This window comes from Hippoglossus stenolepis, chromosome 9 (assembly GCF_022539355.2).
Source record: "Hippoglossus stenolepis isolate QCI-W04-F060 chromosome 9, HSTE1.2, whole genome shotgun sequence".
Classification (NCBI taxonomy): domain Eukaryota; kingdom Metazoa; phylum Chordata; class Actinopteri; order Pleuronectiformes; family Pleuronectidae; genus Hippoglossus; species Hippoglossus stenolepis.
The window spans coordinates 29,314,666-29,325,089 of NC_061491.1; the positions used below are offsets into that span (position 1 = coordinate 29,314,666).

The 10,424-nt window shown below is 46.2% G+C and overlaps 1 protein-coding gene and 1 pseudogene across 2 annotated transcripts; both read left to right on the forward strand.

Moving 5' to 3' along the window:
* Nucleotide 1: 1 nt before the first annotated feature.
* Nucleotides 2–4,280, forward strand: LOC118114728 (annotated as a pseudogene).
* Nucleotides 4,281–5,058: 778 nt separating this feature from the next.
* On the forward strand, nucleotides 5,059–9,942 carry LOC118114729 (radial spoke head 14 homolog). 2 transcript variants are annotated; one of them, XM_035165347.1, is made up of 6 exons: nucleotides 5,059–5,321; nucleotides 5,930–6,032; nucleotides 7,214–7,332; nucleotides 7,925–8,150; nucleotides 8,960–9,096; nucleotides 9,424–9,942. In XM_035165347.1, exons 1-6 carry the CDS (start codon nucleotides 5,132–5,134, stop codon nucleotides 9,705–9,707), a joined length of 1,059 nt encoding a protein of 352 aa, XP_035021238.1. In that variant the 5' UTR covers nucleotides 5,059–5,131; the 3' UTR covers nucleotides 9,708–9,942. The 2 variants fall into 2 exon arrangements, with proteins under 2 accessions (XP_035021238.1, XP_035021239.1); XM_035165348.1 differs by having other exon boundaries at nucleotides 5,059–5,315.
* Nucleotides 9,943–10,424: the final 482 nt, after the last annotated feature.

A 10,424-nucleotide genomic window follows, 5' to 3' on the forward strand; every position in this document is an offset into this window, starting at 1 on the left:
CATGTCCCGGGACACAGGGGTCGACCGACCCGGCCGGCTCCGGTGGCCTTCGGGCTCGGGCGGGGCTGCGCTGTTCGAGGAGCTGCAGCAGCCGGGAGCGGCAGCAGGCGCCGGGCTCTGGCTTCTCTCTGCGGCCTGATGCTGGACCCGAGCGGCTCCACCAGACCGTCCGTGGAGGTCACAGTAATCAGGATTTGAATTATAGTGATGATAATGGAAGCTCTTTCATTTAGTGGCTTTATTGTGGAAGGTTGGTGGGTATTCCTGTCATAAGCAGGGTGTCGGTTGGGACTCTTGTTCTGAAGGGGTTCTAACGGAAGTGTGTTCTACTATAGAGACTTGACGAGTGAAGGGAAAGAAACGCGCGTGTTGTCCCGATTCAAGAACCACGTGGCGGCTCCTCTTCCGGCGGATGCCTGACGCAGAAGAGAAGCACACGCTCGGCTACAATAAGATTGATTCGTATTATTCCTACAGAGCTAAAGTTAACATATAACTGTAGTAGTAGTATTACTAATATTGACAATAATCATACATCATTTGTACAACATACAAAGTGCTTCACAAGACGATAAATAACAACCCAACAACTATTTCATTGAATGCAAATTAAAAGAAAAAAAAAAGTAAATTCAATAAAAATTCACACTGACATGAAAGTTGGTTGGTCTTCAGAGCAGCAGCTCACTGACCAGCAGGCGACGTCACTGTGTCCTTTGATTCTTGGAGAAAATGAAGCTGAATCTTCTTGTGCACTTTGTCGTACTAACATGATTTTCTTCTTCTGCAGGTTTCCTGGAGCAGCTGAAGGTTTTGCTAAAGGATGAAGATCCGTCAGTCAGAGGAGAAACCTGCAAACTGCTTCACCTGCTGAGCGGCCACAGTGTCGGCAGGTAGACTCAGATAGAAATAAATATAAATGTACTAGAAACTCTGATGAATTCAGATAAACTCAGATAAACTCACTTGTTCGTTTAAGTACATTTCTAAGTGCAGAACAAAAACAAACTGCAAATTTTGTAAAATTGAAAAAAGTTTAGACAAGAACATTTTGATTCAATTTCCATCAAAAGCAGAGATTAATATTATACAGGACTCGCTGTGACACACGGAATTGCTGTAACTTCAGTGTTCGAGGTTCAACCTCCCTCAAACTACATTTGTGTATCAACAGACCCCCCCCCCTGAAGATATTCATATGGTTTTAAGGAATTATTAAGTTATTTTGCCAATGGGCGTGGCAAAATAACTGACTAGCGCCCCCTAAAGGGCAGCCCCGACACCACGATTGGCCGACATGTACAAGAATCGATGGGGACATGTGTCTTTTCATAACAAACAAATAAGTCTCTTGGATAGATATGCTAGACCAAACAGGAAGCCCACCATTTTGGCTTTAGTGGTATATTTTTTTATATATATGTTTTTTTTCATTTTCTTTTTTTCTAGGAACAGTACAACAACAGTGCGGCTTTTTTGTGCACAAAAAAGGCGTTATGGCGGAGCGTTATGGAACAACGCAACAGGAAGTCGCCTATTTTTGACGTTACACGTTCGACGATCAACTTTAAATGACGTCATCTCAAAAACATGACGATTTTTAGTTTTTGCCCTGAACAGATCAGTCTGTGCGTAGTGATGCTGACAGCGCTGCACGTGATGGCGTGGAATGTAGTGCGTGATTAGTGGCCGTGGTTCGGAGCCGTTTCTCCCGGTCCCCCTCCGCGGCATAATCAGTACAACAACAGTACAACACTACCATCTGGTGGACAAATGCGGAAACTGTAGAAACAGTCTGTCTCTAACAATTACTATAATAACAATGATTTATAACAATAATATCTAAATTCTTACAACATATTTAATTTAGATTGAAGTTAATGTTGGCTCTTCTTCTTCTTATTATTCTAACCCAAATGATTTGGCTTCTTGAGCCTTCAACATGCTCAAAAGTGGTGAACATTTAATTTTAAGTCCACAGATAAAATCTTCTTTCTCTGTAATGTAAGATCAGATCAACTTTACAGTTAGTGACATGTTTGTTTTCTCCCTCAGGGAGGCGCTGCTCTCCTCCTCCCTCCTCCCCCCCCTCTCTCAGCTCCTGGACGACCACTCGTCCTCCTGCAGGACAAACGTCCACCGGGTCCTGAACCGTCTCACCCTGTTGCCTGCAGGTACGCTCGCCCCTCGCTGTCCGAGACCACGACAGAGTATTATTATTATTATTATTTCACAAAATATAAAGATATATTACCAGTGTTTCTTTTAAAATATGTTTCCACTCTGCAGAGATTTAAGGTTTCAAACGCTTTAATATAAAAAAAGCTGTTTGTTCTCATATTTATCTACATGAGCATTTATTAACGTTTTTATTTACTTACTTTTTGTGTTATATTTTCCCTTTTGAATTTTCCCTCAACTTGCTTCATAATTTAAATAAGGGAGCTGTCATCTTATTATCTAATTAATTTCTACATTTATTTATAAAATGACTTCTCATTAATGACGTATTCATTTAAACATTAAGTTGTATGTTTATATTCTTTTTATCTTTGTTTTTGGCAGTTTCAGTCCTCCATACAGTTGGTACTATGTATTTCTATATTTATATCTCTATATGTATATAAGAGCAGATGATGAGCTGTGAGCGTGTGGAGACGGTTTGGTTTGGTCAGACCTGTGTTCTCCTTCAGGTGCAGACGCTCTCCTGTCTCTGGTTCCTAAACTGATGCTGAAGCTCAAGGAGGAAGAGGAGGAAGAGGAGGTGCAGGTGCTCCTCCTCTCTACCCTCAGCTGCGTCTCCAGGCTGGACGCTCTTCCAGCTCTGTCCTCTGATGGCGTCTCGCTGGTTGGACACAAACTGTCCCACCGCTCGCCGAGCGTCCGCAGAGAGGCGGCTGCAGCCATGATGGCGCTCAGGTAAAAAACAAGGGCAGGGTCTGTGTACTGCTTCTGTCTGTGTCACTGTTGGTTGGATGGTTGGTTGGTTGGTCGGTTGATTGGTTGGTTGGTTGGTTGGTTGGTTGATTGGTTGGTTGGTCGGTCGGGTCGGGTTGGTCGGTCGGTCGATAGGTTGGTTGGTTGGTTGGTCGGTCGGTCGGTTGGATGGTTGGTCGGTCGGTCGGTCGGTTGGTTGGTTGGTCGGTCGGTCGGTCGGTCGATTGGTTGGTTGGTTGGTTGGTTGGTTGGTTGATTGGTTGGTTGGTTGGTTGGTTGATTGGTTGGTTGGTTGATTGGTTGGTTGGTTGGATGGTTGGTTGGTTGGTCGGTTGGTCGGTTGGGGTTGATTGATTGGTTGGTTGGTTGGTTGATTGATTGGTTGGTTGTTTTCTTTGGTTTCAGTGTTCCTGAGGACGGGAAGCGGCAGGTGTGTGAGAAGGCGGTACTTCCTGTCGTGGTCGGGCTGCTGCAGGAAGAAGACGTTGAGATTCAGGCAAACGCTGCAGGAGTCATCATGTACACAGTGATCATCACTGCAGGTACAAGCACACACACACACACACACACACACACACACACACACACGCACACACACACAACTTTTAACTGACCAATCACTGATTGTCTGCCAGCTTATTGGGTGACTCTAAAACGACATTACCCAGGTGCCTCAGCTGCTGTTGCTATGGAGATGTGTAAATTAGAGTTGATTGGTTTGATCTCTAGCTTCAGTAACTGACTGTGAAGGTCTGTGAGTTTGTCAGTGAAATGCACCCTGGGAGTTGTAGTTGACTTCAGTTCAGACCCTCGTCCTCCTGCAGGGAAGCAGCAGTGTCTGGACCTGGACGTCGTCCCGTCCTCCTCCGCCTGCTCTCCAACCAGAGACGGGAGGAAGAGGAGGAGGCGGAGAGGAGGAAGAGGAGGAAGGCCCTCGTCGTGTACACCCTGCGGGCTCTGACCTCGCTGGCTGAGGCTCCAGACGGCCGCCGCCTCCTGCTGGAGCAGCTCCCCCTGCTGGAGAGTCAGAGCGAGGCCACAGAGGAGGACCAGGACATCCAGCGAGCTGCTCAGACCGTCGTCAGGGCCGTCACCTGGACCCCCTGAGACCCTGATGACCTCTGACCTCCAGAGCTGACCTGTCCGTTCACCTCAGCCCAGAAATAAACAACATGATTGACTTGATTTACAGTTTTGTGCTGCACTTTTTAGATGCGACTGACAGACTGCAAATAAAGATGGAATCCAAGTTTCTGTATCTCCCCCTGGTGTCTGGCTGCGGTATAGGTCACAAACCTCCTCCATGTTAGCAGATGGGACATGGACCAAACTAAAACATCAAAGTGGACGTTAAATAAATGTTTGTCAAAGATGTTTCTGTCATTTCAGCTCGTTCTTCTCTCTCTGATGTTTGTTCAAGTGTTTCTCATCAGTTTGGCTGAGACGTCATGATTGACAGCTGAGACTGACTCCTGATTGGTTAAGAGCGTGTGTGGGCGGGACCTCGATACCACGGCTCCACTCCACTGAACAGACTCTGACAGCAAATGACGTCAAAAGTGCAAATTAGCAGCGTTTGTAAAAGATATTTTTGCTTCATTTTTGTACGATGAGAGAAACTGAAGATGCGTCGTCCATCTTTATTTACGATGTGACCTGCTCCAGTGCGTTAGCAGCCGAGTCGCTGTAGTGAAGGTTCCTCAGCAGGACGATGCCGCCCCCCCCGGCTGTTTATAGAGTGTCCTCTCTGACCTGCTGCTCTGAATGAAGCTGCTCCATCACATTAAGGCCATCGGCTCCTCACACGTGAATGGACGTCTTTTATCTGGAGCTCTAACACACACACACACACACACACACACACGCACACGCACACACACGCACGCACACACAACACGCACACACACACACATAGACAGGAACTTAAAAAGATGAGATAAGATAATACCATAGACAACAAGTTAGGTGACTAAATCAAATAGAATAAAACAGTGTGGCTTAATAAGCAGGAAAATAAATATAATATATAAATCGACACTAAAAGATCTTATTGTAATATAAAACCCGACTTTCCTACAGTCCGAGAACGCAGCATCGTGGTCAGGTGATGTTTGCGGTTACTAGGCAACAGCAGCGCTCGTCCTGCTCCACGTGCTCCGGTTCTCTCTTGTTTTGAACGTGTTTAACGTGACGCATGTCCCGGGACACAGGGGGTCGACCGGACCCGGGCCGGGCTCCGGTGGCCTTCGGGCTCCGGGCCGTGCCGCGGCTGTTCGAGGAGCTGCAGCAGCCGGGCAGCGGCAGCAGGCGCCGGGCTCTGGCTTCTCTCTGCGGCCTGATGCTGGACCCGGAGCGGCTCCACCAGACCGTCCGTGGAGGTCACAGTAATCAGGATTTGAATTATAGTGATGATAATGGAAGCTCTTTCATTGAGTGGCTTTATTGTGGAAGGTTGGTGGGTATTCCCTGTCATAAGCAGGGTGTCGGTTGGGACTCTTGTTCTGAAGGGGTTCTAACGGAAGTGTGTTCTACTATAGAGACTTGACGAGTGAAGGGAAAGAAACGCGCGTGTTGTCCCGATTCAAGAACCACGTGGCAGCTCCTCTTCCGGCGGATGCCTGACGCAGAAGAGAAGCACACGCTCGGCTACAATAAGATTGATTCGTATTATTCCTACAGAGCTAAAGTTAACATATAACTGTAGTAGTAGTATTACTAATATTGACAATAATCATACATCATTTGTACAACATACAAAGTGCTTCACAAGACGATAAATAACAACCCAACAACTATTTCATTGAATGCAAATTAAAAGAAAAAAAAAAGTAAATTCAATAAAAATTCACACTGACATGAAAGTTGGTTGGTCTTCAGAGCAGCAGCTCACTGACCAGCAGGCGACGTCACTGTGTCCTTTGATTCTTGGAGAAAATGAAGCTGAATCTTCTTGTGCACTTTGTCGTACTAACATGATTTTCTTCTTCTGCAGGTTTCCTGGAGCAGCTGAAGGTTTTGCTAAAGGATGAAGATCCGTCAGTCAGAGGAGAAACCTGCAAACTGCTTCACCTGCTGAGCGGCCACAGTGTCGGCAGGTAGACTCAGATAGAAATAAATATAAATGTACTAGAAACTCTGATGAATTCAGATAAACTCAGATAAACTCACTTGTTCGTTTAAGTACATTTCTAAGTGCAGAACAAAAACAAACTGCAAATTTTGTAAAATTGAAAAAGTTTAGACAAGAACATTTTGATTCAATTTCCATCAAAAGCAGAGATTAATATTATACAGGACTCGCTGACACACGGAATTGCTGTAACTTCAGTGTTCGAGGTTCAACCTCCCGCAAACTACATTTGTGTATCAACAGACCCCCTGAAGATATTCATATGGTTTTAAGGAATTATTAAGTTATTTTGCCAATGGGCGTGGCAAAATAACTGACTAGCGCCCCTAAAGGGAGCCCGACACCACGATTGGCCGACATGTACAAGAATCGATGGGGACATGTGTCTTTTCATAACAAACAAATAAGTCTCTTGGATAGATATGCTAGACCAAACAGGAAGCCCACCATTTTGGCTTTAGTGGTATATTTTTATATATATGTTTTTTCATTTTTTTTTTCTAGGAACAGTACAACAACAGTTCGGCTTTTTTGTGCCACTTTGTATAGATGCTATACAAAGTGGCACAAAAAAGGCGTTATGGCGGAGCGTTATGGAACAACGCAACAGGAAGTCGCCTATTTTTGACGTTACACGTTCGACGATCAACTTTAAATGACGTCATCTCAAAAACATGACGATTTTTAGTTTTTGCCCTGAACAGATCAGTCTGTGCGTAGTGACACTGACAGCGCTGCACGTGATGGCGTGGAATGTAGTGCGTGATTAGTGGCCGTGGTTGGGAGCCGTTTCTCCCGGTCCCCCCCCCCCCTCCGCGGCATAATCAGTACAACAACAGTACAACACTACCATCTGGTGGACAAATGCGGAAACTGTAGAAACAGTCTGTCTCTAACAATTACTATAATAACAATGATTTATAACAATAATATCTAAATTCTTACAACATATTTAATTTAGATTGAAGTTAATGTTGGCTCTTCTTCTTCTTATTATTCTAACCCAAATGATTTGGCTTCTTGAGCCTTCAACATGCTCAAAAGTGGTGAACATTTAATTTTAAGTCCACAGATAAAATCTTCTTTCTCTGTAATGTAAGATCAGATCAACTTTACAGTTAGTGACATGTTTGTTTTCTCCCTCAGGGAGGCGCTGCTCTCCTCCTCCCTCCTCCCCCCCCTCTCTCAGCTCCTGGACGACCACTCGTCCTCCTGCAGGACAAACGTCCACCGGGTCCTGAACCGTCTCACCCTGTTGCCTGCAGGTACGCTCGCCCCTCGCTGTCCGAGACCACGACAGAGTATTATTATTATTATTATTTCACAAAATATAAAGATATATTACCAGTGTTTCTTTTAAAATATGTTTCCACTCTGCAGAGATTTAAGGTTTCAAACGCTTTAATATAAAAAAAGCTGTTTGACGCCTGAACTGAGGCACTGAGCAGGAGTGGAGGACTAATATAGGAATAATATTGAAACAATAACAATATTTGTACTCATATTTATCTACATGAGCATTTATTAACGTTTTTATTCACTTACTTTTTGTGTTATATTTTCCCTTTTGAATTTTCCCTCAACTTGCTTCATAATTTAAATAAGGGAGCTGTCATCTTATTATCTAATTAATTTCTACATTTATTTATAAAATGACTTCTCATTAATGACGTATTCATTTAAACATTAAGTTGTATGTTTATATTCTTTTTATCTTTGTTTTTGGCAGTTTCAGTCCTCCATACAGTTGGTACTATGTATTTCTATATTTCTATCTCTATATGTATATAAGAGCAGATGATGAGCTGTGAGCGTGTGGAGACGGTTTGGTTTGGTCAGACCTGTGTTCTCCTTCAGGTGCAGACGCTCTCCTGTCTCTGGTTCCTAAACTGATGCTGAAGCTCAAAGAGGAAGAGGAGGAAGAGGAGGTGCAGGTGCTCCTCCTCTCTACCCTCAGCTGCGTCTCCAGGCTGGACGCTCTTCCAGCTCTGTCCTCTGATGGCGTCTCGCTGGTTGGACACAAACTGTCCCACCGCTCGCCGAGCGTCCGCAGAGAGGCGGCTGCAGCCATGATGGCGCTCAGGTAAAAAACAAGGGCAGGGTCTGTGTACTGCTTCTGTCTGTGTCACTGTTGGTTGGATGGTTGGTTGGTTGGATGGTTGGTTGGTTGGTTGGTCGGTCGGTCGGTCGGTCGGTCGGTCGGTCGGTCGGTCGGATGGTTGGTTGGTTGGTTCGGTTGTTCGGTTGGATGGTTGGTTGGTTGGTTGGTTGGTTGGTTGGTTGGTTGGTTGATCGGTCGGTCGGTTGGTTGATTGGTTGGTTGGTTGATTGGTCGGTCGGTTGGTTGATTGGTCGGTTGGTTGATTGATTGGTTGGTTGGTTGGATGGTTGGTTGGTTGGTTGGTTGGTTGGTTGGTTGGTTGGTTGGTTGGTTGGTTGGTTGGTCGGTCGGTCGGTCGGTTGGTTGGTTGGTTGGATGGTTGGTTGGTTGGTTGGATGGTTGGTTGGTTGGTTGATCGGTCGGTCGGTTGGTTGTTGTTGGTTGGATGGTTGGTTGGTTGGTTGGATGGTTGGTTGGTTGGTTGATCGGTCGGTCGGTTGGTTGGTTGGTTGGATGGTTGGTTTGATGGTTGGTTGGTTGGTTGGTCGGTTGGTTGGTTGGTTGGTTGGTTGGTTGGTTGGTTGGTTGGTTGGTTGGTTGGTTGGTTGGTTGGTTGGTTGGTTGGTTGGTTGGTTGGTTGGTTGGTTGGTTGGTTGGTTGGTTGGTTGGTTGGTTGGTTGGTTGGTTGGTTTGATTGATTGGGGTTGGTTGGTTGATTGGTTGATTGATTGGTTGATTGGTTGATTGGTTGGTTGATTGATTGGTTGGTTGGTTGTTTTCTTTGGTTTCAGTGTTCCTGAGGACGGGAAGCGGCAGGTGTGTGAGAAGGCGGTACTTCCTGTCGTGGTCGGGCTGCTGCAGGAAGAAGACGTTGAGATTCAGGCAAACGCTGCAGGAGTCATCATGTACACAGTGATCATCACTGCAGGTACAAGCACACACACACACACACACACACACACACACACACACACACACACACACACACACACACACACACACACACACACACACACACACACACACACAATAACTTTTAACTGACCAATCACTGATTGTCTGCCAGCTTATTGGGTGACTCTAAAACGACATTACCCAGGTGCCTCAGCTGCTGTTGCTATGGAGATGTGTAAATTAGAGTTGATTGGTTTGATCTCTAGCTTCAGTAACTGACTGTGAAGGTCTGTGAGTTTGTCAGTGAAATGCACCCTGGGAGTTGTAGTTGACTTCAGTTCAGACCCTCGTCCTCCTGCAGGGAAGCAGCAGTGTCTGGACCTGGACGTCGTCCCCGTCCTCCTCCGCCTGCTCTCCAACCAGAGACGGGAGGAAGAGGAGGAGGCGGAGAGGAGGCAGAGGAGGAAGGCCCTCGTCGTGTACACCCTGCGGGCTCTGACCTCGCTGGCTGAGGCTCCAGACGGCCGCCGCCTCCTGCTGGAGCAGCTCCCCCTGCTGGAGAGTCAGAGCGAGGCCACAGAGGAGGACCAGGACATCCAGCGAGCTGCTCAGACCGTCGTCAGGGCCGTCACCTGGACCCCCTGAGACCCTGATGACCTCTGACCTCCAGAGCTGACCTGTCCGTTCACCTCAGCCCAGAAATAAACAACATGATTGACTTGATTTACAGTTTTGTGCTGCACTTTTTAGATGCGACTGACAGACTGCAAATAAAGATGGCATCCAAGTTTCTGTATCTCCCCCTGGTGTCTGGCTGCGGTATAGGTCACAAACCTCCTCCATGTTAGCAGATGGGACATGGACCAAACTAAAACATCAAAGTGGACGTTAAATAAATGTTTGTCAAAGATGTTTCTGTCATTTCAGCTCGTTCTTCTCTCTCTGATGTTTGTTCAAGTGTTTCTCATCAGTTTGGCTGAGACGTGATGATTGACAGCTGAGACTGACTCCTGATTGGTTAAGAGCGTGTGTGGGCGGGACCTCGATACCACGGCTCCACTCCACTGAACAGACTCTGACAGCAAATGACGTCAAAAGTGCAAATTAGCAGCGTTTGTAAAAGATATTTTTGCTTCATTTTTGTACGATGAGAGAAACTGAAGATGCGTCGTCCATCTTTATTTACGATGTGACCTGCTCCAGTGCGTTAGCAGCCGAGTCGCTGTAGTGAAGGTTCCTCAGCAGGACGATGCCCCCCGGCTGTTTATAGTGTCCTCTCTGACCTGCTGCTCTGAATGAAGCTGCTCCATCACATTAAGGCCATCGGCTCCTCACACGTGAATGGACGTCTTTATCTGGAGC

What these genes read in the sequence shown, in the direction of transcription:
- LOC118114729 (XM_035165347.1), top strand. Translation starts at nt 5,132, where the DNA reads ATGTCCCGGGACACAGGGGGTCGACCGGACCCGGGCCGGGCTCCGGTG. An exon ending in AGCGGCCACAGTGTCGGCAG is followed by an intron (nt 6,033 to 7,213) that starts GTAGACTCAGAT and finishes TTTCTCCCTCAG; the next exon opens with GGAGGCGCTGCTCTCCTCCT. An exon ending in GCAGCCATGATGGCGCTCAG is followed by an intron (nt 8,151 to 8,959) that starts GTAAAAAACAAG and finishes CTTTGGTTTCAG; the next exon opens with TGTTCCTGAGGACGGGAAGC.